Source organism: Dama dama, chromosome 27, assembly GCF_033118175.1.
Source record: "Dama dama isolate Ldn47 chromosome 27, ASM3311817v1, whole genome shotgun sequence".
Lineage (NCBI taxonomy): Eukaryota > Metazoa > Chordata > Mammalia > Artiodactyla > Cervidae > Dama > Dama dama.
The window spans coordinates 50,361,089-50,388,432 of NC_083707.1; the positions used below are offsets into that span (position 1 = coordinate 50,361,089).

At 46.4% G+C, this 27,344-nt stretch overlaps 1 protein-coding gene and 1 non-coding gene across 7 annotated transcripts in view; one reads left to right on the top strand and one right to left on the bottom strand.

The window, feature by feature from the left end:
- The window catches only part of MAPK4 (mitogen-activated protein kinase 4), a 166,569-nt gene that overhangs the window by 100,050 nt on the left and 39,175 nt on the right, over nt 1-27,344 (top strand). For 5 of the 6 annotated variants that reach the window (XM_061131071.1, XM_061131067.1, XM_061131069.1 and 2 more), the window contains one exon: nt 4,431-5,867. In XM_061131071.1, the coding sequence (XP_060987054.1) occupies nt 5,322-5,867 (546 nt within the window). In that variant the 5' untranslated portion in view covers nt 4,431-5,321. The remainder of the gene's footprint in view (nt 1-4,430; nt 5,868-27,344) is intronic. The other variant, XM_061131074.1, reaches the window with a different exon arrangement.
- On the bottom strand, nt 11,732-11,804 carry TRNAH-GUG (transfer RNA histidin (anticodon GUG)). Its single transcript has one exon. It is a non-coding gene; the product is annotated as a tRNA-His (tRNA).

Consider the following 27,344-nt stretch of genomic DNA (forward strand, 5'->3'; position numbering starts at 1 on the left):
GTGTGACTTTGGGAAAGTTGTTTCCTCGGGGGCTTTGTGGGAGAATGATGTCAATCCCAAGGGACTCTCATGAGACCCAGCCAACTAATGTCAGTCCCTTGGCCCAGCGTGAACCCTCCCTGTGTGTAGGTACCCTGTCTTCATCAGGTTGTCTTTGCCACTTCCCCAGAAAGCCTCTGTGAAGATGCATGTGGGGTTTGGGAGTGAGGCCCATCAACAGCACCATAGAATCATCAAAGAGTTGGAAGGTAGTTTGTTGGAAAGCTGGGTCCTGAGGGCATGAAATGTATAGATGAGCTGAACTAAGCCTGATGGAGTCTGGAGCCCAGGGAACCTCCTAAGGAGGGCAGTCTTGGGGTCTAGGGCAGCTCCGAGGGGAAGTGAGGTAGGGTAGCAAGGGCCCGATTACCGCATACTTCAGTGCCTCCTTGAGAACTAGCTAGAAGATGTTCCTACATGATCCAGAGCAGAGGTCAGCAACTTACCCCCTGGCCAAACCCAGCCCCCCACCTATTTTTGTAAATAAAGTGTTCCTGAAATGCAGCCATGCCATTCATTTAGGTAGTGTCTGTGGTTGCTCTTGTCATACAAAGACAGGGTTGAGTAGTTGTACCAGAGATGGTGCTATAAAGCCTAAGATATTTATTCTTGACCCTTTATAGGGAAAAAAAAAAAAAATTTGTCAGTCTCTGCTAGGGCACTTCATTCACATAGACTACAGCAATTAGGATCACCAAACTTTGAGTCAGGCAGACTCGACTGTGATATGAATGATAGCACCTGGAACTGTGCAGTGGATAGCCTGTTCAATGGTAAACATCGGCTCCGCCGGGGGAGGCTTTCCTGTAAGCTTTTAGATGCTCAGGAGTGGGAAGAAAGCAGTGTCTGGGAAATGTCACCACCTCGCTGGGGGCCATAGTTCCTGCTGAAAGCTGCCAATGTGAGGTTGGGGAGGATGAGAGGAGGTGAGTCTAAATTTAGACTTTCCAAAGCCACTTTGTAAACCAGAGCCCCAGGAGTCCTCGAAAGGGGCGGTTGGCACACACCAGCTCGTCTCTGGTTTGCCTCTACATGTTAAAAGCTGAATGCGTGAGAGGATAATTAATTGGCCTCAGATAAGAGATTGGTGGAAAGTTGGTGAGAAATCAGTGGAGAGGAGAAGCTCCGCTGGACGGAGTCCGGGGGTAGAGATTTCCATTTGTGTGTTTTATTACAACGTTCCCCATGGAATCATGGGAGCCTTGCTGCCCTTGGAAGAATTACACACATTCTTCCCCCTGAGTGTCATTCGAGCCCAACTGAACCATGACCTTTCTGCCTCTCAAGGTGAATGCCAGCTCCCTAGTTCCCAGTCACACCTGTGATTCAGAGCAGCTCTGAGCCACCACCTCCAGATGGGGAACGGCTCTGCTTTGCTCTAGAAGCTTCATCACATCGAGAGCTGCCATCCACCCTCTGCCCAGGAGGGCACATCCAGGGGTGGGGTCTCAGACTCCCCAGGGCCGATGGGCCCATGCCAGAAAAGAACCACTAATCCGAGACTTCTTAGGTAATTGGTGTTTCATAATCAGTCCACCTGTGGGGAAAGGCAAAGGGTTTATGGCAGAAATTATAGGGAAATTATATGGGAAAACTTAGAAAATAGGAGGTTTGAGAAGGGATGAATCACAGTAAACTCAAATGGGAATAGAGAAATGGTCAGACAAGGGCTGCCTGGTTTGTGTTGAAATGCTGAGAGAGGCAGCATCTCAGTTCAGAAATATTGGTTTGTCTGAGCAGCCGAGGCTTGTGTGAAGAGCTCTGTAGCAATGAACACATTGCATTGGGGCAGCGGCGGAAGGGGAGGCAGGCTGACTGTCTCGGGAAGGTGAGCATTGCGGTTTTGTAGACATAACAAGTGGACCAAAGGTAACGCCAGTCCACCATTATGGTCTAAGTGCTGCTTTGTGTCCTGGACTTGAAGCTTAAAGTCAAGTTGAGAGATGGACATGTATAAAAAGTTAAATAACAGCCCAGATTAGTATATGGCAAATGTCAAACACAGTATATGCAGACGGATGTACAGGAGTTCAGAAAAGATTGGAATGTCACTGAGGACACTTCAGAGGGGAAGTGAGACTTCATCTGGACTCAGAATGATGGACAGGGTTTCAACAACTGGGCAGGAAGCAGAACATTTCGGGAACTGGGAAGATGCAAGCAAAGAAGCAAGGAGTTTAAAGAGTATATTTAGGGGCCATGAGTTCAGTGGAGTAGCTGGAATAGAGCCTTCCCAAGGTGAAGAGGCACCTGCCAATAGTTTGTTGAGCAGACCACTCTCTCACACACACACACACACACACACACACACACACACACACGGCAGCCCCTCTGTCTGTGAGAGGAAGAAGAAAGAGTTTTAAAAATAAATAAAGCCCCTCTTAATTATCCACAGATTATCTGCTCTGCAGCTGATCTGGAACAAATCCTGCCTGCAGCTTGCTGGTGACGTCATCTCCCTGTTTAGGTGCTCATTCCCGTCCGTCTCCGTTTACCACCCAGTGGGAGCCGGAAAGGGAAGAAGCCTTCAGCGTCTCCCCTCATAAAGCAAAATATACAATTGCCTCTGTTTGCTGTGCTCTTGGGAACCAGGCCAAGTGTATGGGTAGAAAGTGAAAGGAGTTCCAGTTTAGTTTCTATTCCCTGACTTGGGCAGCAGGAATTGGAGGAGGGATGGAATGGGGCCCCAGTTGGTTCTTTTGTTCCCCCGAATTAGGTGACCAAGTGGACTTCACTGCACAGGCCACAGATTGACTCAGTGGGTGGTCTCAGCACTATCTCTAACTGGCTTGGAATCTTCAAAGTGAATGGTATTTATCAATTCCTCAAGTGTTTATTGACCCTGTCTGTGCTAGAAGCACTAAGCTGGCATTCTTTGAGCCTCAGTGCCCTTATTTGCAAAGTGGAAACTCGGACTAGAATTACAGTCTCTCAATGGAGATGCTGGCATTATTCATTGATGGAGAGGCTCGTCAGGATGGTTAGCAAAGCCGGCTCTGCCTATTAAAGGCCTGTAGTGACTCCTTGTCAGAGTAGCCAAAGAAGGCAGGACCACCCTCAGTTAAGGACCACTGGACTTGTTTGCTACAGTTGCTTCCCAATCTGAAATTCTGATTATTTTGTGGCTGGGCCCAATAAAAACATGTATAGTAGAATTACTGAAGGTTGATGAAACATCAGAATAGCAGGTACATCTTATTCAAGTATAAGGGAATTTTTAAGAGTAGCAGCAACAGGTAATATCTCTTGAGCAATTATTATGTTTCAGATTCTTGGCAAATTCCTTTCATTAGAAGTCTTTAGAGAGCATCTGATTGTTTACTATTTCAGATCACTTGTGTCCTCTAATTTGTCCCCTTAATTTTAGAGCATTGAGTTGACAATTGTCTTGCTTCATTTACCATTTGCAAAGTTCAGATGTGTATGTAGCCCTGTAGGGGACCCTACAGTGTGAAGAGAATTAAGAAGCAGCCCTGGCTAGATTCACTCCTTTGCATAGGATACAGTATTTGTTCTCTGTGTATATGTGGACTTAACAAACTTATGAAACCTGTGACTCCCTAAGAAGCTATAATATTGCCTTTACTTCAGAGATCTAAATTGCTATTTTTGCCATTTTTTTCCTCCCCACTTAAGTCCTTTGCCTGTAATTTGAGTCAGGAACCACCAGGGGGCAATCAGAATATGATCGGATTTATTGCTTTCAAGAGCTAGGTCCCCATTATCTAAAAGAATACAGTTCATCGTGCCAATCCTACTGTCATGCTAAGAAGTCTGTGTCCTGCTTTGTTGTACAGAAAGTTCCTTTTCTAGGGTGGCAATAAAATTTCCTTATAGTTTGTATGTATGCATTCTTGTGCTATTACATGGAAAGCAAGAGATGCAAATAATTAAATCTGTGTTTAGCAAATTCTCTCAAAATATTCAAAGACATTTGCAAAAGAAGGAAGAAAAGGGGTCCAAGTAGAAAAACAAATTTATTGATCCCTTATTTTCCGTCTGCAATGAGTTTCTTTTTACTGTTACCCTTCTCAGCTAGTGCTGCTTTGTGTGTTTGGAGGGCATAATGAATGATTTTTGCAAAAGTCAGAGCTGATCACTGCCACCCACAGTTTGTGCATGTTAACCTTCAGGGAGAAGGCATTTACATTAAAGGCACACTAGCTGATGATCTTATCAAATCAATCCATCTTCTCTCTCTTCCAAGGGAGCGTTGCACACAGCAGGCTGGGTGGCTTGGGCAGTGCAAAGCCTGGAATCCCCTGAGCAAGCAATGTTTCAGCTGGCTGGACAGATCAAATAACACTTGGGCTGGTTAACAAAAGGCACCCAAGTGGGAAGGTGTTGGAAGCTGAAGTGTGGAAATTTACCCAACATTGTTTCTTTGACAGGGAAGGAGACTCGGTCTGAAAGATGCTGCATTCCTGCCAGCCTCTCTGGGTCCAGCAGAACACAATCTCCTTCACGGTGATGTGGATGAGGGGGTGACAGAGGACGCTGCCCACATCTGAAGTCTCCGGAGGGTCCAGGCCAGGCAGGTGAGACCCAGGTCTGGGACTTCAGGTGCAGCTTGGTGTAGAGCTCATGAAAGGTGCATGAATTTCTCCAGCTTTCTTCACCAACATTCATCAGACTTGTTTGGGCTTCAGAATCTGAGAGGAGCTGGTAGAAAGTAAAGCTGGCAGAGGTACAGAGAAGTCCCTACAAGCCCCTCAAATCCACTGTTGGGATCCCTTCGTACTGCTTGGGACCTGGAGGGCAGCTCCCAGGCTGCCAGAGGCTGCGACACCACTAGACTTTGGACCATCTAAAGGAAAGGAACACAGCTCAGCAACGGCTCCACATTTGAGCCAGAAGGAACCTCTTATAACAAAGGATTTAAAGGGGAGAGTTTCTGAATCTTTACTTTGTGGTCCATCATGAGAGAAAACTTTCCATTCACATAGATAATGGGACTGGGTTTTCTTTCCAAGATACTGTATTTGAAAGAATCATGAGCCATTCTAAGCTTCCAGGGAGGCTCAGGGTACATAGGAGTTGGTGGACAGCCTTCCCAGGGCAAGGCTAAGGGGACAGTCTGAGCCTCCAGCTTCTGCAGCTCAGCAGGTATGGACAGATGCCACTCTTGTCCCCAGAGAGCCAGTGACATCACCAGGAGAAAAGGCATCCTTCAGCCTTGGGACTTGACAGAATGAGGAGGGCTGGGGAAGCCAGGAGCTGGGACTTGGTCTTTCCTGACTGCCCCTCTGTCTCACGGGCAGCACTTGACCACTGAGCCAACCATGGCTGAGAAGGGCGACTGCCTCGCCAGTGTCTACGGGTATGACCTGGGCGGGCGCTTCGTTGACTTCCGGCCCCTGGGTTTCGGCGTCAACGGGCTGGTGCTGTCGGCCGTGGACAGCAGGGCCCGCCGGAAGGTGGCGGTGAAGAAGATCACCCTGAGTGATGCCCGCAGCAGGAAGCATGCGCTCCGGGAGATCAAGATTATCCAGCGCCTGGACCACGACAACATCGTGAAGGTGTACGAGGTGCTGGGGCCCCAGGGCACCGACCTGCAGGGCGAGCTGTTCAAGTTCAGCGTGGCCTACATCGTCCAGGAGTATATGGAGACCGACCTGGCGCGCCTGCTGGAGCGGGGCACGCTGACCGAGGAGCACGCCAAGCTGTTCATGTACCAGCTGCTCCGGGGGCTCAAGTACATCCACTCCGCCAACGTGCTGCACCGGGACCTGAAGCCCGCCAACATCTTCATCAGCACCGAGGACCTAGTGCTCAAGATTGGGGATTTCGGGTTGGCGAGGATCGTCGATCAGCACTACTCACACAAGGTATGTCTGGCTGGAACGGCTGAGACGGGCAGTCCACGGAATCCTCCAGAACGCTCAGTGTTCAAGAGGGTATTCCTAGCTCCAGTGGAATCAGAGGACTGGGGTCAGTATTTGGGGGGAAGCTGGAGGGTGCAAGAAAGAGGGGAGGTCCGATTCTTAGTCTTGCCTCTGCCACGTGGCCAGGACCAATGATTCATGGCTCTCCCAGAGGGGGTTGGATTAGATGATCCAGCTCTAAACTCTGTGGCTTTATAATTGTGCAGCTGGGGAGCTCCCCAGTGGTGTAGTGGTTAGGATTCTGGGTTTTTACTGCCGCGGCCTGGGTTCAATCTCTGGTGGGGGATCCCGTAAGCTGTGTGGCATGGCCAAAAAAGAAACTTGTACTGCTGGTGAATTTGCCTCTAGCTCCCTTTTATCCCCGCCATCCGCCTAACCTCCTCCTCTCCATACCCTCTACTCCGGACTCCCCGGGAGGCCTCCCAGGGTTTGAGTCTTACTCTCTGGCTCATCTCTCCTCCTCCTTCCATCACAGCTGCCCTGCTCTGTGTTCCAGTCTCTCTGTGGACAGAGGCATGAACAGTGGCTCTGATAAACTCATTCTCAGCGTACCTTATCCAGCGAAGGGCTCAGCTCTCCCAGGTCCCGCGATGCCCTGGGCCCGCAGTGTGATGTTGGAGCCACAGGGTCTGGTTGGTGCTCAGACGCCACGCGGTGGTCAGCTAAACGCTCCAGTGGCTGCAGAGATCAGAGCTGACCCAGCCACACTGACACTCGTTCTCAAGGCCTCTGACTTCTTCTTACCTAATCCACTGGGCCTTTCAGGAGCTAGGCGTTCTCGAAAGTTCTGTTCTCCTTACCCCAGTTCCTCCGACTTTAGGGGAGCCTCTGAGCATCTCAGCCAGGCACCCCTCAACAGAGCTGTGGGGTGGCTGTGACTTCTGGCCTCCTGCCAAAACTGGTGGATCATGAATTTTTACTTCTGGGCTGGCCAAAAGTTCATCCCGGTTTTCCTGTAACATCGGGCAGAAACACCCGAATGAACTTTCTGGCCAACCCAAGAGAATACATGCATTCCGCAGGAAGTGGGTGCACCATTACCTGTTACCAGCCACAGGGCTGGGTCGGGCAGTGAGTGGGGAGGGTATCTCTGACCTTGAACGTGTTCCGGCTTTCTCTCTGAGGCCCCCTTCCTCTGCTCTCCCCTGCCGCCCTCTCTGCCTCCAGCCAGAAGGTCACAGACACTCAGAAAAGGTGCTGACCGGCCTGGCGCAGCTGCAGTGGGGTGGCGGGGGGTGGGGAGGGGGCTGGGGGGCAGGGCTGCCTGTCCCCCCTCCCTGGCTAGAACCTGGGCTCCAGCTCAGATTTCAGACCTCGAATCGGCCCAGCTGGCTCTTGTTGCCTGGTGCCGCCTGAACCATGAGCTTGCCCTCTGTCCCCACTCCTGCAGCCAGGCCATCTGTCAAAACTGACAGCCGAGTCTGTAGGAAGGAATGTCCACGGTGGGGGAAAAAAAAAAATGCCATTCCCTTCTGTCTTCCTAATCCCCTGTGCTGGTTCTTTTTTTCAAAGGAGCAGTGATTCCAAACAATTGAACCGAAAGTTTTAACCCAAATCTGCCCTTATTTGGTAAAAGGACCATAGAATCCGTGACACTGTTATTTCTGGGATGCCCAAAACCACCTTCTGGATTGGAATAAACCAGGACGTTTGGAAATAATAAAAGGAGCTTTTCTTCGATGCAAGTGAAGTGTCATTATGGGAACGGGCGCAGAACAGCGCGTGGCAGGGGCTTTCAGGAAAACGAGGGCAGGGGGTTGTTGGGGCAAACAGTGTCTGTGGCAGTGATTCCTAAGGAGGTGTGATGCTGTGATGGAGGCAGAGACCTGGGCTCCCTTCTGGGGACGCTGCCTGCGACAGTCACCCCCTGGGAGCCTCCCTTTCCCCATCTTTGATAAAGGTGATCGTTTGTGCCCTGCCTGCCCCCCTGGCTCGTGGTTATGAATCAAAATGGAACGTAAAAGCAAAGCCCCTTAGAAAGTAGTAAGGACCTCCCCCTACCCCGCCCCGTTAAGAGTGCTGGCTGAGTACACGGGGCCTGGGAGCTATGCTGGGAGCCAGGAGGAGCCCCAGGTTCATTGACCACCAGCCGTGGCCGTGCGCCTGTCCTGCAGGGGTGGGAAGCCACTATCTCTCTGGTCGGGACTTTTCATTTTCCTGATGCAGAGGAATTTAGATGCTCTGACTTACTCTTCCGTGGGCTCTCTTCAATAAAATTAGCTGTGGGAGGTTTAAAAAAAAAAAAATCACTGGAGCCAGTGACAGGCCCAGTAGGTGCTTACATCAGCCCTGGGTTTGGCAGGCGTCCCCCACCCCCACCTGCCTCCTCCCTCTGCTGCTTTTAGCTTCCTCCCTACTCTTCCCCAAGTGATGACGAAAGCTTTATATTCGGTGCCTTTATCTGATTGCATTTAAATCAGTTCTCATTTAATTCTCATAATGCCGTGAGGCACTTTGGGCAAATGGTCCATTTTAAGATGGAGAGAACTGGCTTTCTCAAGATTACTTGGCTGACTGCAGCAGAAGGGACACAAGAATTTGGCCTTCTAGCATCTTGAAGGATGGTCTTTCTATGCGCCATTTCCTCCATGGAGGCTGTCTGGCTCTTCCCTTCCTTTGGGTCCTCCCCCGCCTTCCCCCTGCTCCCCATAACCTGGATCTTTTAGCACCCACCATTGTCTGCTTTATGGTATTTCTGCCGGTGTCTCCTATGCTCTCTTAGGCTAAGAACTCCGTGGTTCTTGACGGCATATCATGTTCATCTCCGTTTCCTCCAGGGAGTCTAATCCTGTACCTGAGACACGGCCCAGGTGATTGTGTTGACTGTCCTGAACAAATGGAAGAACTGTCATGGGCCAGCACATTGCAGATGGCAAGCTAGTTGGGCTCATTGATTCCATGTGCTTAGAAGGTTTGACTCTCAGAAAGAGACTTGGCATTCTTCCAGCCGACGGAAGTCAGAATGTGCACCTGCTCTCCGCGGTGTGTTTGGAGGACGATTGCCTTCACGTGAGCCGCTCTACACTTGACCCCTCTGAAAGCTTCAAGGATCCCACACTTGCGCATTTGGGCTGCAGCCAGTGCCTGTGTGTGGGTTACAGCCCAGGGTCAGGGACGGGCTTTGCGATCTGACGGCGGGGTTGGGGGCGGGGGGAGGAGCTGGACATGGGTGCAGCAGCTGGTGCTCATTGTCCTCATCGTAACTTTGTCCTGAGTGGACAGCAAGTCTCCTTCCCGTCCACGTCCCCCCTCGTCTAGCACAGAGCCTGGCCCAGGGTAGGTGTCCATTGTGTTTGTCTCATGGAGGAAAAGGCCTTCTCTTCTCTGATGAGTGTGTGACAGCTTTGGAGCATCAAGTTACAGTCAGCAAGCATTCTGGGCACGTGACCCCTTCCCACACCACTCGAGGGTCTTTGATTTTGCAAGGCAGAGGGCAGCTAGAGGCCCTGGTTGACTCACACTGACAGTAGAATTTGGCAGTGGGTAGCAATGGGGTCCTCTGATGGCTCTCATCAGACACGACATGGGGGACCCCTGGTTTCTGTGTGTCATTCATCATAAGACCTCAGATCCTTTACCCTTGTGTAGCTCATTCCCAGACTAAGAGATTCCATAAGGAGACCTCCCAATCGTCTGGTCCATTTCTTCCATTTCACAAATGGTAATACTGAGGCCTAGGAAAGAGATCTGCTTAAGAGCACACACAGATTGGCTGAGCCAAGGGTGCCATGCCCACTGTTCTTTTTCTGAGCTCCTTCCCAACTCTCTGATCTGTCAAGTGGGGCCATCATTCCCCTCCTGCTTAATTCATAGGATCCTTGTTAGCATCAGTGAAAGCAGGGATGTCAAGGGCTTTCCTGATGCACGAAAGGCTAAATCACTAACACAGCCACTTGCCCAGTAGACGCCATGGCAACACCAGGCAGACACCCAGATGTCAGTTTCCCTTCCACCGACATATGGACCCAAGGACGGGGCGGGGGGGCGGCGCGCATGCTGCAGTCCACAGGGTGGCAAAGAGTCAGACATGACCAAGCAACCGAACAACCTGACGTGATGGCCGAAAGGCGAGTCAAGAGGCCCCACCTCCTGAGGGCGGCTGCCCGGCCTGTGTTCTTGTCGTGAACCCTTTTCTGCCCGCCTCCTCGGCAGGCCTGCTAATTAGTTCCTTGTGTGTGTGTCAAGAGGAGGCAGCTGGAAGATCAGAGCATGTTTCCCCTTGAATTTATCCTATTAGGGAGTAGATGAGCTCAAAAGAGGGGGAAAAAATGTAGTTTAAGACTTCACTAAGTTCTGTGTAAATTCTGAGAAATGTCAGGAGCCCCCAGGAGAGGGTGCTGAATGCTGAACAGCACGTTGACAGCCTGATTAGCTGTGTGAACACGTCCCTCCAGGCAGGGGCCTGTGAGAGGAAACCATCTTTTGTCCTTGCCGGGGGTTGCCAGCAGACCTGCCTTTCCTCAGAGCGGTAAGCAGAGAAACCTGCAAAGGAAAGAAAGCAAGAAAAAGAGGCCCATAGCATATGTCTTGGTGGATCATTCGAGCAAGTGTAAGTTTTCTGCAGGCTGGCCTGCCTTTGGGTCCTGACCCCTTTCTTTTGGGTTGGCCAGAAGGTTCTTAAGATGCAGAAAGTTCCATAGGATGTTATGGAAAAACCTGGGCTTTCTGGCCAACCCAATCCTTCAGAACCCTCCGTCTTCTTACCTTATAATTTGTGATTGGAATGCTCTCACACTCTGCCTCCGTATCTCAAGAAGATTTCCTTAGAAATCAACTAGTACCATCATCCTCAAAGCGTGGCTCTGGACCAGCAAGCAGCATCAGCCTTACCTGGGCACTTGTTAGACATGCAGGTTCTCAGTTCCCATCTCAGACCTACTGGATCAGAAACTCAGCGTGGGGGCCCAGCAAGCTGCAGTTCAACACACCTCCAGGTGATTCTCATGAGGGTGAACTTTTAAGCATCACTGATCTGAAGATGTGGAGTAGCTTGTCTGTGAGCAAGCTACTTTTATTTTGTGAGCGTTCCTTATAGTTTTTTTTTTAAATACTTGTTTATTTGGTTACGTCAGGTCTCAGTTTGGGCGCGGGATCATCGTTGCTTTGTGTGAGGTCTTGTTGCGCTGCACTGACTCTCTAGCTGAGCTCATGAGCTCAGTAGTTGTGATGTGAGAGCTTAGTTGCTCCGAGGCACATGCGATTTTATTTCCCTAACCAGGGATCGAACCCATGACCCCTGCATTGCAAGGTGGATTTTTAACCACCGTATCACCAAGGAAGTCCCCAGAAAGTGGACACTCCTAGTGTATCTGCTGATGTTGAGGTTCTCAAACTTGAGGTTCTCAAACTTGAGCTCAATGAAGAAGGCTAAGAACTCCTCCCAGGTAACATAGGTGTGTTTGAAGTAGGTACTTTAACCAAAAGGGGTACTTAATGGTGGTGATATCAGGCACTGTGATGGGGAATTGTGAAGAGGGTTTTAGGCAGGCTGACTTTTAAGGCTTCAGTCACATCACTTGGGAACCATCCCTTGAGCTTGGTGGAAAACTGTACAAACAGTCCATCGGGAGTGCTGGTTCTGTTTAGGTTTAACTCTTTAACGAGAGTTAGGTAATACTGGGGCTTCCCGGGCTGCTCAGTGGGAAAGAATCTGCCTGCCAAGCAGGAAGGTGAAAGTGAAAGTGAAGTCACTCAGTCATGTCTGACTCTTTGCCACCCCATGGACTGTAGCCTACCAGGCTCCTCCGTCCATGGGATTCTCCAGGCAAGAATACTGGAGTGGGTTGCCATTTCCTTCTCCAGGGGATCTTCCTGACCCAGGGATCGAACCCGGGTCTCCTGCATCACAGGCAGACGCTTTACCCTCTGAGCCACCAGGGAAGCCTGCCAAGCAGGAGACATAGGTTTGATCCCTGGGTCGGGAAGATACCCTAGAGAAGGAAGTGGCATGAGACTCCAGTATTCTTTCCTGGGAAATCCCATGGACAGAGGAGCCTGTCTGGCTACAGTCCATAGGGTCGCAAAGAGTCGGACAGACTTGCAAAAAAACAAGGTGATACGAGCAATGATTTTAGAAAACATGCGCTTTATCCTGGTGTAAACTACCTCACTAGATGTTATTTAAAGACAAGACATTGCTTTCACAGTTCAGTGAGACTGTTTGATTGAGGGCTCAGCAAATTACTGCAGTTTGTAAGACTTGTGGTTCAAGGTCCCAAAGGAGGCAAAGAGGTACATGATGGAAAATGTATCAGCCAGCTTCCGAAGGCTGTGCACAGAGCTTTGATTAGCTGTGTTTTTGCTGGTGAAATTGTGTTGATCCACCACACCTCCTCCTCCTCCGGGCCACTCTGCATACCTTTGATGGCTTCTTGTCTGTCTAGGCCAAGATAACCCTCCTCTGCCTGCCTAGGCAGACACACAGATTCCTTTGAACCTGAACCTAGGAGAAGGAATGTCCATTTCTGTGGCTGAAATAGAGTCTTTGCTGCTGATCAAGAGAATGTCCATTTGTTGTTCTGTGTGCCTGTATTTTGCATGGCTTCCACCTTGAAGATGCAGATAAGTAGGTGCAGGAAGGGAGGAAGGGCTTGCCTGGGATCCCAGAATAGGACTGGGGTCCACAGTGCAGGCACTGGGAGGGGTCCAGCCACTCCTGAGGTCCCAGGTTAAAGTGGACTTGTTGAAGGACAACTTGCGTGGGGGGGTGCGGGGCCCAGCTAGAAGTTCTTAAGCTGCTAAGAACGTTATTCTCAATCAAGTGGAGGTGAAAAGATTTATTTAAAAGGCTATGAAATATCTCATTTTAAAAGGGAAAACTATGACCTAGAGGATTAGAACAGAGATTGTTCTAGAGTCAAGTGTCTCTGAACCCTCAGACTGACCTGGAAAAGTTCATTTTGTTGGCTTTCAGAGCTTCCCTGGTTCCTACTGCACCCCTACCCCCAACAGCAGAGTCTTCATTCTGTCCCTAGGCCTCCTGGGTCCTTCTCTACCCACTGCCAGAACCCTACACCCAGGGAAGCAACCCCACTTAGCTCCAGTGGTGATATTATAAACCTTTAATAACTGGCATGACCCACGCACCAACCAATTCGAAAGGAAGCTGGCAGAGTCCTGGAGGTGCCCTGCTTGCCAGAAGTTGATCCTTTATTGCGCGATCATAGGGATGTCTGGGAGTATCTGGGAGTGAGGCCAAGGTGATGAGCGAGGGAACGGGGCTTGGAGCAGTGGCTACTTCCCAACCGGTCTGCAAGGACTTCATTGCTCTGACAGCTGGCCTGACTGTCCCAGTGCATACCAGCCATCCTTTTCTGCCTTCCTCTGAATGTCAGAGTTCACTCTTCCCATACACCTGTGGGTCCGGTTCTCCACTGGGGGTGAATGGTTGATTAAATAGCACAAGGAGATCACCACCTCCCTCCTTACTGTCAACACCAGCCTACTCACTCACCTACTCACAATTAGAGCTGCCATCTCCTATGGTGAGCTCCAAAGCTCCAGAAGAATTCAAGAAGCAGGAAGTCTTGCTAGGAATGCTAGAGAGTGGCTAGTATTTTATGTAGTTCAGGCTTGCTGGGGACATATTCTTTTATCTAGAAAGTGTCTTTATTTTATTCTCATTTAAAAAGTTTATTTTCCCAGGACAGAAAGCTCTGAATCTATATTTTTCTCCTTCAGTACTTAAAAATGTCCATGCTTTATTTCCTATCTCTAACGTTTCTCAAGAGAATGTCTTCATATGGATCATTTTTACATACATACATACATCATTGTGTATGTAATGTCTTTTTCTAACTGCTTTCAAGATTCTTTTTTGATCTTTAACTTCCAGAAGCTTGATTGTGATGTGCCCAGGTATGGTTTTCTTTGTACTTATCCCATTTAGATAATTCATTGAGCTTCTCAGATATATGTATTTTCCCCCACCATATTTGGGATGTTTTCAGCAATCATTTTTTCCAGTCCCCATTTTCTCTTCTCCTTCTGGGCTCTGATTATGTGTATGTTACTCAGCTTGATATGTTGCAAAAGACTGTCTTCCAGTCTTTTTCTTTTTCAGAATGGATAATTTCTACGGTTCTGTCTTCAACTTCCTTGACCTTTCCTTCTGCCATCTTTAATTTGCTGTTAAGCTCATTGGATGAAGTTTTCATTTTGGGTACTGTACTTAACTAGAATTTCTATTTGGTTCTTTTTCATAGTTTCCACTTATATACTGAGATTTCCCCATCTTTTTACTCACTGAGATCATATTTTTCTTTACATCCTTGAACATATGAAAACTGCTTTAAAGTCTTTACTAATTTGAACATCTGGGACATCTCGGCATCTGTTTCCTATTGACTTTGTTTTCCTTGAATTTGGGTCACTTTTCCTGCCTCTCCGCATTTCTAGTAATTTTTGGTTGGTTGTGGATATTACAGTTGATACCCTGAAAGAAGCTTGAATTATATTGTCTTCCTTTAATGAGGTGTTGAATTTTGTTCTGATGGGGAGTTAATTCACCCATAGTAAATTACAGGATCCTTGATCCTGTTTAAGCTTGATTTCATGCTTCAACAGGGCAGGCCTAGAGTGAACCTGACTCCAGACCGTGATCCTTACTCCTGTGGTATGACCTTGCTGTTATCTCACTTTAATGTCTGGAGTGTGAATAAGGAGTTTCCCCTTCTGGCTAGATCGAAACTCCTACATGTCCAGGGTTTCTGCAACGTCTACTATCCGCGTTCCGCTATAAGTTCCAAAGTAACTACTCTTTGCTAGATCTCACCCTGTGTATGTGCAGACCAGCCTTCAGCCAGAGGTCTGGGGGGGATCTCCCCCACCTACCACATGAAGCTCCTTCCTCTCCAGTATCCTGCCCCACGGGCTCCAGTGCTTCTGCAGCTGCAGACCCCAGCCTCTAATTCCTCAACTCGGCAGACAGCCGTGCTCTGCTCCATCCCAGCTTCCTGTGCGGTGGTTGGGAAATCTACGCAGGCAGAGCGTCAGGTGAACACGAAGCTCACCTGATGTGTTTCTTTCCCTTCTCTCAAGGATCATATACAGCCTCTTCAGTCGCTCAGTCATGTCCTGCTCTCTGCAACCCCACGGACGCAGCATGCCAGGCCTCCCTGTCCATCACTAGCTCCCGGAGTTTACTCAAACTCATGTCCATTGAGTCGGTGATGCTGCCCAACCATCTCATCCTCTGTCGTCCCCTTCTTCTCCCGCCTTCAATCTTTCCTAGCATCAGGGTCTTTTCAAATGAGTCAGCTCTTCGAATCAGGTGGCCAAAGTATTAGAGTTTGAGCTTCAGCATCAGTCCTTCCAATGAACACTCAGGACTGATGTCCTTTAGGTTGGATCTCTTTGCAGTCCAAGGGACTCTATTGAATCCCTAAAAACTGCTGTGTCTGTTTGTTTTGTTTTATACTTGATTTCAGCAGGAGGGCAAATCCAGCACTGGTTACTCCATCATGATCAGAAATGGCCAGCCCTAACATTTAGTGATGTACGGCTCTGCGTGGCTGAGAATCTTTTCATGCTAGCACACAAGCACCTTGAAGGAAGTGTTGATGACTTATCTCTACATCCCTGTAGCATGCTTAATGAATATTATTAAATGGAATGAAATGGAGAGTCTGGGAGTAAGTGTTGAATAACGTGTTCCTCCTTCGTTTATGCCTAGGAGATGTGCTGGGAAGGGAACTCTCTTCAGATAGCATCTTCTATCCCTTCAGTCTTGGTGGGAAGGATCCCAGTTGCTCCAGTACTGGCTCCAATCTCTCTACTTAGGGACTCCAAGGTTATAAATATCTCAGGAACATGACACACTGCCTTATTCTATAGGCAGATATTCCTGTGTTGATACTGAAGAAAGAGGATTAGAAAACTGGATCAAATCCTTTTTCATCTTCTCCTGAAATGTGATTTCTTCCTTCATCCTTTACTGTGGTAGTCTGTCGAGGAGACAGCAGTATAGACACGGAAGACTCGAGGGGAGCATCTGATTGCTCTGTTTATCCTTACTTTCATGGGTAGCTTCTCAGTCGGTACCACACTTAGAGCTGGGAGAGAACAACCGTCATCTGTAGCCTCATTTGCTGCCACCCCAGTCATCTTTTGCTGTGACATCACTGACTTCTCATCATTTTCTGGAAAATACCTGGTGATAGGTCTAGTCCCCCACACTGTCCCCTCTGCTCCCACACACACCCCTACTTACCCCTGCAAACTCTACTCAAAAGCCCCACTTTTGTAAAGCTTCACCTGCTCTCCAGGGAGAGTTAATTACACCTTCCTCCGGTTGTCCTTAGCAGTTATCTCCATGCTATTGTGATTATTTATCTTATACATTTATGATGATGCCTCTACCCCAATAGATAGTAGGGCCCTTAGTAAAATAGTATGTATCTCATTCATCATATGAAGACGCTGAGGCACAGACAGTAACTTGTGCCAGGTCCCCCAGCTAGTAAATGGCAGAGTTGGGTTTCAAAGTTTCAAAGCCTAATAGAATAACCACCTCATAGTGCCTTCAGAGGTCATGCTTTATCCACTGAGCATACTGCCTTGTTGGCTATTTAGATGACAGTGTTTCTAGAGGTCACATATTCTGACTGTCCTTTCACTGACTGACCTACTTGTCATACCCTTTCCTAAAATCTTCCAGAACAGATACCTTGTGGAGTCAGTGGGAGCATGACATCTCTGCTCCATAAATGACTCTCCATTCACGTTGTTGGTATTTTGTTATTGTTCAGTCGCTCAGTCGTGTTCAACTCTCTGTGACCCCATGGACTGCAGCACGCCACATTTCCCTGTCCTTCACCATCTCCTGGAGTTGGCTCAAATTCATGTCCATTGAGTCAGTGATACCATCCAACCATCTCGTCCTCTGTCATCCCCTTCTCCTCCCACCTTCAATCTTGCCCAGCATCAGGGTCTTTTCCCGTGAGTCAGCTCTTCACATCAGGTGGCCAAAGTACTGGAGCTTCAGCATCAGTCCTTCCAATGAATATTCAGTGTTTATTTCCTTTAGCATTGACTGGTTTGATCTCCTTGCAGTCCAAGGGACTCTCAAGAGTCTTCTCCAACACCTTAGTTCGAAAGCATCAATTCTTCAGTGCTCAGCCTTCTTTATGGTCCAGTTCTAACATCCGTACATGACTACTGGAAAAACCATAGCTTTGACTAGACAGACCTTTGTCAACAAAGTAATATTTCTGCTTTTTAATATGCTGTCTAGGTTGGTCATAGCTTTTCTTTCAAGGAGCAAGTGTCTTTTAATTTCACGGCTGCAGTCACCATCTGCAGTGATTTTGGAGCCAAATAAATAGTCTGTCACTGTTTCCATTGTTTCCCCATCTATTTCCCATGAAGTGATGGGACTGGATGCCATGATCTTAGTTTTTTTTTTTTTTTTTAGTGGGTTTTGTCATACATTGACATGAATCAGCAATAGATTTACACGTATTCCCCATCCCGATCCCCCCTCCTACCTCCCTCTCCACCCGATTCCTCTGGGTCTTCCCAGTGCACCAGGCCCGAGCACTTGTCTCATGCATCCCACCTGGGCTGGTGATCTGTTTCACCATAGATAATATACATGCTGTTCTTTCACAACATCCCACCCTCACCTTCTCCCACAGAGTTCAAAAGTCTGTTCTGTACTTCTGTGTCTCTTTTTCTGTTTTGCATATAGGGTTGTTGTTACCATCTTTCTAAATTCCATATATATGTGTTAGTATGCTGTAATGTTCTTTATCTTTCTGGCTTACTTCACTCTGTATAATGGGCTCCAGTTTCATCCATCTCATTAGGACTGGTTCAAATGAATTCTTTTTAACAGCTGAGTAATATTCCATGGTGTATATGTACCACAGCTTACTTATCCATTCATCTGCTGATGGGCATCTAGGTTGCTTCCATGTCCTGGCTATTATAAACAGTGCTGTGATGAACATTGGGGTGCACGTGTCTCTTTCAGATCTGGTTTCCTCAGTGTGTATGCCCAGAAGTAGGATTGCTGGGTCATATGGCAGTTCTATTTCCAGTTTTTTAAGAAATCTCCACACTGTTCTCCATAGCGGCTGTACTAGTTTGCATTCCCACCAACAGTGTAAGAGGGTTCCCTTTTCTCCACACCCTCTCCAGCATTTATTGATCTTAGTTTTTTGAATGTTGAGCTTTAAGCCAACTTCTTCACTCTCCTCTTTCACCTTCACCAAGAGGCTCCTTAGCTCCTCTTCTCTTTCTGCCATAAGGGTGGTGTCATCTGCATATCTGAGGTTATTGAAATTTCTCCCAGCAATCTTGATTCCAGCTTGCGCTTCCTCCAGCCTGGCATTTCGCATGATGTACTCTGCATATAAGCTAAATAAACAGGGTGACAATATACAGCCTTGACGTACTCCCTTCCCAGTTTTGAACCAGTCCATTGCTCCATGTCCGGTTCTAACTGTTGCTTCTTGACCTGCATACAGGTTTCTCAGGAGGCAGGTCAGATGGCCTGGTATCCCCACCTCTTTAAGAATTGCCCACAGCTTGTTGTGACCCACACGGTTGAGGCTTTAGAGTGGTCAGTGAAGCAGAGGTAATTGCGCTGATATTTTGCGGGGCAGCCATGTCACTCTATCGGCTCATATTGAGGTTGTAGCCAGCTAACTTCTGTTAAGTTTGGTATGCCCTATTCAGGTCCATGGGCTTCCCTGGTGGCTTAGAGGCTAAAGCGTCTGCCTGCAATATGGGAAACCCAGGTTTGATCCCTGGGTCAGGAAGATCCCCTGGAGAAGGAAATGGCAACCCCCTCCAGTACTCTTGCCTGGAAAATCCCATGGATGGAGGAGCCTGGTAGGCTACAGTCCATGGGGTCGCAAAGATTCAGACACAACTGTTTGTTTGTTCATTCACATTCATATCGTTGATTTTTAGCCCAAGTACCAAACTTTAACCTTCTACCTGATAAGTCTCACCTTCTTGGCTTCTGGCAAATATTCCAGCCTGACAAGGTCTTTTGGCTCTTTGCTTTATCACATAATCTTATCCCATACAGTTTCATAATTCACAAGCCTGTTTTCTTTGACTTCACCCATATCAACGATTTTAAAATGTGTGAAGAGATCAGGTGAAAGGCTTAGTCTCACGGCCGCCAGCTACTTCCTTCCAGGGTGACACTGTCCCTAAGTCAGAATCCTTTGGGTTTAGTTGTCCAACCAGTTGTGAATTCACATGATTTCATAGTGATCTGACCCATGTTTCTTCATCGTCCACAAAGACGTCCTAAGAGACTGAGCTAAATGCTTTACTGAGATTCAGGGACATCGTTTATAGTATCCTCTCATTCTACCTCAGTACAATTTTAAATTCATCCCAAAGTAAAAAATCCCTATTCAACCTGCATAACCAACTATGATTCCTAGATACATGGAACTCAGATCTTGGCAAATACTACCTCTTTACTTAAAGAAAACCTGAGACATGAAAATTTAAACTTAACAAATTCATGTTGGAGGGTAAGGCATGGTTAAGTACACTATGTTCATCCATTAAATAGAAAGATATACAGCCATTTTCAATGGTGACTTTGAAGAGTTTAGAATAACATAGAAACTGTATATGTAATAAGGATTAAGGTTTAAAAAGGAAGATACAGAATTGGATGGACGGTATGATCAAAACAGTTTAAAGGAAGGAGAGAAGAGAAGAATGATATATAAAAAACAGACGAGAAGGAAAAACTCCAAAATGCTAACGACTGGACTATACATGGTGTTTTTTTTTTTTTCCAGTCATTCCAAAAGTACAGTGTAAATGTGCACACTTTTTAAAAATATTTATTTGTGGCTGTGCTGGGTCTTCGTTGCTCCAGTTGCAGTGAGCAGGGTGGAGAAGGAAATGGCAACCCACTCCAGTATTCTTGCCTGAAGAATCCCAGGGACAGAGGAGCCAGTGGGCTGCCATCTATGAGGTCGCAGAGAGTCGGACACAACTGAAGTGATGACTTAGCAGCAGCAGTGAGCAGGGGCTCACTGCAACAGTGAGAGTTGCAGCATGCGGGCTTCTCACCGCAGTGGCTTCTCTCGTCGTGGAGCATGGGGTCTAGCGTCTGCGGGCCTCCGTTAGTGTGCAAGGGCTCGGCAGGGGTGGATCCCAGGCTCTAGAGCACAGGCTTAAGGCTGTGGCGCACGAGCTTCGTTGCTCTGCAGCACGTGGGATCTTCCCGGACCAGGGGTCGAACCTGTGTCTCCTGCATTGGCAGACAGATTCTTTACCACTGAGTCACCAGGAAAGCTTGAACATGCATAATTTTGTCCCAGGGATCTCTTCAGGTAGGAAGCTGGGGAAGTTTGTTTGCTGGGTGGGAAGAGTAAGCTTGCAAGAACATGTTTATTGCAAAAGAGGTAAACTCAGATCATTTGGCCTCTAAGAGAGCAGGGTCAAGCGCCGTGGCCTCCAGCCCAGGAGGCTGAACATGCTGGCCCTCGGCTGCATTCTGCCTGGAGGTGCCTACGCTGCCTAGGGTGTGAATCTCACCTCCCCACCCAGGGTGGCAGCTGTGCCTCCCACTGCCTCCGTGGGAACACGGGACAGGCTCTCCTGGGTGTGCCATCCCCTGGGAAGCAGGACCAGGCCCCCCTCAGAGGCAGGGTGGCCAGATGCTCACTGCTGCCGTGGAACCTTGAGCAAGTTACTTCACCTTCCTCACAAGCCTCTGACGGCTGGCTCCATCCTCTCATGATAGATTCTACTTCTCAGGGCTGTGTGAGAGTCGAGAAGATGATGTCTGTAATGTGTGTGTCAGCTATCTCGGAAGGACTCAGTGAACAGTAGCTCCTTTTCTTTCTTTCTTTTTTTTTTTTTTTTTCACTATGACCATGAATCACCATTGGAGGGAATTCTGATACCTGAAATTTGACCACTAATGATGCCAAAACTCAGCCTCTGTGCACCAGTGCAGAATCGATTCTCAAGAGTTTTGGGTGAAGTAGAAAAGCTTTATTGACATGGCAGGCTCACACTCTCAAATCTGTGTGTCCCAAGCTGGGGGGATTTGGTGAGGAGTTTTAGAGCAGTGGTTGGGGTTGGGGGAGGTTGCTAATAAGCATCAGGGTTTGTGTGGGGTCTGGTGGCTCAGATGGTAAAGAATCCACCTGCAATGCGGGAGATCTGGGTTGGGAAGATCCCCTGCAGAAGGGAACGGCCACCCATTCCAGTATTCTTGCCTGGAGAATTCCATGGACAGAGGAGCCTGGCAGGCTACAGTCCATGGGGTCACAGAGTCAGACAGGACTGAGCAATTTTCACTTTCACTGCATTTCTTTAATCTGACCTCAGGTGGTCTCCTGATAAGCGTCTCTGGTTCTTGAGGTTATCAAACTGTGACCTTCTTTCTGGAATGAAGAATGCTTCATCAAGTTAACATCTTCCATTTGTTGGAAGTTTCAGTTCTGTAGACGAGTTCAAAGATATCGTGTGTATCCTTTGAGGCAGAACCAGGCCCCTGCCCAAGCCTGCACTATTGTTTCTTCACTGCAACTCTCTTGCCTCTACATCCCCTCCCATCCCTATTAGCAACTCTTTGAACCTGCCCTTTAGGACTCAAAGACGGTCATGGAGGCGGAAGCCTATTTCCTACAAATAAGAAGTGGGGGACACAGAATGGCTTCCATGCCCAGGAGCCCCACAGGGTCCTGCTCAATTTCACTAACAGTAAATTTTATTGAGACAGTTGACCATGTTTTATTTTCTCTTCTAAGATACAAATTGAAGGAGTGAAGAGGAAAAGCTCAGAAAGCCTTTATTTGAATGCACTTGTCAAAATGGATGGATTAGGAAGCAGTGCACTGGGGGAAGTGTATTTAATCCAAAGAGGGACCAGAATAGGGAGCTGCCTGCCTTAGTTTCAACACTTTGGCCATTTAGCCAAAGTGATTCTAGTACAGAGGTTATACACTGAGTGATATTCAAAATACTTCATTGCTCAGGTTTGGGACCTACCAATCAAAACAGATGTTGGTAATGACCAATCAGCATGGATCCTGGTTGCTATGAGCGCCCAAACCCCTACCTCTGCATACCTTACCCTACAGAGCCTGGAGAGCAGGGCCTCGCCTCCCCAGAGAGGCTCATTTAGATGAGCAGCAACTCCACATCTGGGCACGCAGAGCAGTGACCGAGAGCCAAGCCCTGGTCCCAGAGCTGCCCTGCGCTCCTATTCCTGCTTCCTGCTCTTGTCCATGACACCATGTTTGCCCTTTGCTCTCCACCACACCTCTGACAGCAGGCACGGAGGAGCTGTTCCTTGGTCTCCCTGCTGGGCCATGCTGGCCCCTCCTGTGTCCCCAGATGACCTGGACGGCAGGTTTCCAAGATGTCAGGGCCTCTGGAGTATGGCCATGAAGATGTCCTTCTGTGTTGCACCTTCTACGCAGAACTGCCGCCATCTGCAGAAACCATGCATTCTCCTGGAGGTGATCTCAGTTAAACAGTTGTGATCTGCAGGACTCATCTTCTTGGAGATGAATATTTCCCATTTTACATCCCTACACTGTTTATTTTGGAATTGGAGTCACAATTCCCTGTGTAAGAGAGTGAGCCCAGAGTGACCGTCCCAGCCTGGCTTCACAGGCCAGCACCCTGGAGGAAGGAGGTTGTCTGTAGATCATGTGATGAAGGCAGAGGAGTCTGAAGCCGAAAGACTAAGCTTGTAAGTCTGGTTGTCTTGGCTTTTTATGTGAGCTTTGTTCTGTGGTCACCAGCTGCCCTCAACCCTGACCCCAACCAATTTGCATATGGTGGGTGGGTCAGACGCTAATGAGAGTGTAAACAGGTGATGGCTACTATAGCTAGGGGACCAATATCGTCATTTCAAACCTGAAAATTTTACCGCAGTTCACAATAGTGCATCCTGGAAATTCTTTCCCATCCTTGGTAACTCTGGATCCTCCCACCAGCCCTCTGAGGGAGGCAGGTCACATTACTTACTGCTCTCACTTGACAGCTGAGGACTAGGGAGCCCCAGGGGTTGAGAGGTTCATCTAAGACCCACCGCTAATAAGGAGCAGAGGTGGACCAGGCCTGCCTCTAGGGACCCGGAGCAGCTGATGCAACTGGGCTCAGCTTCAGAACTCGAGAACTCCCCTGCTGCCTTCCGTGATGAGGGAAGAGTCATAAAACAGGGGGCACTTGATTCTGCTTTCCCAAGAGGACACGAGACAAACAGAATGGTTCTGTGACCTTCCCCGCACCCCACGGTGAGCAGAGAGGGAACCGAGACAGGAACTGATGGTCCCTGTGTCCTCGGCCCGCCCTTCTCTCTGCGGGTCTCTTCCCACGTCCCTGCTGCTGTCCCCCAGCACTCCCACAGGCCTCCTTCTTCCATCTCTCCCCACTGGACACTTACTGAGGCCCAGGGCCTGCTTCTTGGGAACACAGGCTCCCACCAAGGGACCAGAGCTCACTACCCCAGCATTCAGCCAGCTGAAAAAGTGCTACCAGCTAGCGTATCCCTTTTTCAGTAGAATACTGGCTTATATTTGCCTTTAAACTCTTTTAAAAACAGTTCAGCTGAAATAAACAATTCACCCATTTAAAGTGTACAATCCAATGGCTTTAGCATATTCAGAGTCATGCATGTAGTACCAGAATCAATTTTAAAACGTCCTCAAACATATTCCAAAAAGATCTCACCCACCTTAGTCACCATCCCCCAAAGTCTCCACACCTCCCCACCATCCTAGGCAAGCAAGAAATCTATTTTCTTTATAGATTTGCTTATTCTGGGCATTTCACATAAATAGAATTGTGCAATATGTGATTCTTTGTGACTGACTTCTTTTACTTAGTGTTTTCAAGGTTCATCCATGTGGTGGAAGATTTTAGTACTTCCTTTCTTTTTACTGCTAAATAACATTCCACTGTATGTACAACATTTTGGTTATCTATTCCTTAAGCTGATGGATATGTCAGCTGTTTCCACTTTGGGGTTTTTTGATTAATGCTGCTATGAACATTCATGTACAAGTTTTGAGTTTTGAATTACAGAGGTTTTCATTTCTCTTGGATTATATACGTAGGAGTTGAATTATTGTTGGAGGTACTGTTGGAGGAATTACTAGGATGTTTTCCAAAATGGCAGCACTATTTCACTTTCTCACCAGCAATGTATGAGGGTTCAATTTCTCTAAATATTCACACACACGTGAGATTTTGTTTTTATTCTAGCCGTCCTAGTGGATGTGAAGTGGCATGTCATTGTGGTTTTGGTTTCCATTTCCCTGATGTTTAATGCTGTTGAGTATCTTTTCATGTTTATCGTCCATTTGTGTATCTTCTTTGAGAGACTGTCTATTCATATCCTCTGCCCATCCATTTTAAAATTTTTATAGAATTGTACAAGTTCTTTACATATTCTAGATGCAAATCTCTTATCATATAAACAGTATGCAAAAAAAAAAAAATTCTTCCATTCTTTGGGTTATTCTTTTTACTGTCTTGGTGTTACCCTTTGAAACCAAAAGTGTTTCTTTTTGATGATATCCAGTTGACATACTTTTTCTTTTCTTGCTCTTGCTTTTGGTGTCAAAACTAAGAAACCATTACCTAATCCAAATTCATGAAGATTTAACCCATCATTGCTTAAAGTTTTATAGTTTTAATTCTTACATTTGGGTCTTTGATGCATTTTGAGTTAACTTTTATATAAGATGTGAGATTTTTGTCATAAGTTTTGAAATCAGGAGGGTGTCTGACAACATTGTTCTTTTTCAAGATTGTTTTGTCTTTAGGTCATAAAAAAGGATACATTCTATAATAAGGATGAATCTTGAAACTGTTAATGCTAAGTGAAAGCAGTCAGTTACAAAAGGCCACATACTGTATGAATCCATTTATATGAAATATACAAAATATAAGCAAATTCATAGAGACAGAAAATATATTTGTAGTGTTAGGGGCTAGAGGCTGGGGAAAAATGGAGTGTGATTTCCAATAAGAATGAAGTTTTATGTTGGGGTGACAAAAACATTCTGGAATTAGGTAGTAATGATGCTTCTATAACCTTGCCAATGTACTGAAAACCACTGGATTCTTAAATAGTGATTTTTATGATATGTGAATTATATCTCAAAAAATTAAGAAACAGATCATTTGAATATCACTGTATCTAATTAAGATATTAAATTTGTAGTTTAAAAACTACCCCACAAAGAAAACCCCAGGCCCAAATAGCTTCATAGGTAAATGTTACCAAGTATTTAAGGAAGTAAGTACCAATTCTATAAGCTCCTTCAAAATACTGAAGAGAATGAACTACTTTTTAATTCATTCTAAGCAATACCATGAAGCAAAACCTGACAAAACCATTACAGGAAAACAACAGATTAATATCTCCCATTAACACTGATATAAAATTTCTAAACAAAACTAGCAACTTGAATTTAGCAACATATAAAAAGGAAAATGCACATCAGTCAAGTATGTTTTATCTCAGGAATGCAAGTTTGGCTTAATATTTGAAAATCAATGTTATAACCATTTTGGAAAATGATTTGGCAGTTTCTTTAAAAGTTAAACTTACATCTACCATGATTCAGACATTGCACTTCTGTATATTTACCCAAGAGAAATGAAAGCATATGTGCATACAAAGATTTGTGTATAAATTTTATAGCAGCTTTCTTTTCACAGAGAAAAACTAGAAGCCACCCAGATCCATCAACATCCATGTGAACAAACTGGGTCCTACTCGGCCTTCATAGAGTAACCTGAGGGGGCTGCACTGCTGGGATTCACAGGATACCTTCTACAGAAGGCCACTTCTCCAAGGTCGGGAAAGGTACCACCCTACCAGATATATAAAAATAAACAATAAAAACCAGCAATTTAGGTGAAATTAGGCAGAAGAACAACATGTTCCACATTAAAAAATAAAATTTTTAAAAGCCCAGAAAAATAACCAAGTGAAATAGAGATACACAATCTACCCAAGAAGGAGTTCAGGGTAAGGATTGTAAAGATGATCAAAGAACTCAGAAGTGATGCACAGAGGAAGAAGTTAGAAGATTTAAACAAAAAGAGTTAGAAAATATAAAGAACAAACAGAGATGAAGAATATAGTAACTGAAATGAAAAATATACTAGAAGGAATCAGTAGTAAACTAAATGATATAGAAGAATGGATCAGCGAGCTGGAACACAGGAGTGGAAATCACCAACGCTGAACAGAGAAAAGAAATGAGGGCAGTTTAAAAGACCTCCGCGACAACATCACGCACACTCATATTCATGTTATAGGGGTCCCAGAAGGAGTAGAGAGAAAGGAACTGACAACATACTTGAAGACATAATAGCTGAAAAACTTCCCTAACCTGGGAAAGAAAACAGACATCCACATCCAGAAAGAAGAGAGTCCCAAACAGAATTAACCCAAAGAGAAAGACAAGACTCACTGTAAATGGCAAAAAAAAATACAGTATTAAAAGCAACAAGGGAAAAACAACAAATAACATACTAGGGAACTCCCATAAGGCTATCCACTGACTTTTAAGCAAAAATTCTGTAGGCCAGAAGGGAATGGCATGACATATTTCAGCTAATGAAAGAGAAAAACCTACAACCAAGAATATTCTACCTGAGTAGAATCCTGCCTGAATGAGAGCAAGGCTCTTATTTAGATTTGCTGGAGAGATCAAAAGAAAAAAAGAGAGAGGACCCAAATCAATAAAACCAGACATTTAAAAGGAGAAGTTACAATTGATAGCAACAAAATACAAAAGATCATAAGAGACTACCACAGATAACTATAGACCAATAAAATGGACAACCTAGAAGAAAGGAACAAATTCTTAGAAAAGTATAATCTCCCAACACTGAATCAGGAAGAAAGAGAAAATATGAACTGACCAGTTACCAGTAATGAAATTGAATCAGTGATTTAAAAAAATAAACTCCCAACGAACAAAAGTCCACAACCAAATGACTACACAGATGAATTCTACTAAAGATTTAGAAGAGTTAACATGGCTTCTTCTCAAACTATCCCAGAAAAATATCCCCCCCAAAATTATCCGCCCCCCAAAAAAAGCACCAAAGAAGTGCTTCCAAATTCATTCTTCAAGGCCTGTATCATTCTGATACCAAAATCAGACAAAGATACTGCAAAAAAAGAAAATTACAAGTCAATATCATTGATGAACAAAGATGCAAAAATTCTCAACAAAATATTGGCAAACCAAATCCAATTGTACATAAAAAGGATCATACACCATGATCAAGTGGGATTTATCTCAGGGGTGTGAGGATTTTTCAATATCTGCAAAATTAATGTGACATACCACATTAACAAGCACATGCATGCTAGTCACTCAGTTGTGTCCAGCTCTTTGTGACCCCACGGACTGTGGCCTGCCAGGCTGCCTGTCCATGGGCTTCTAC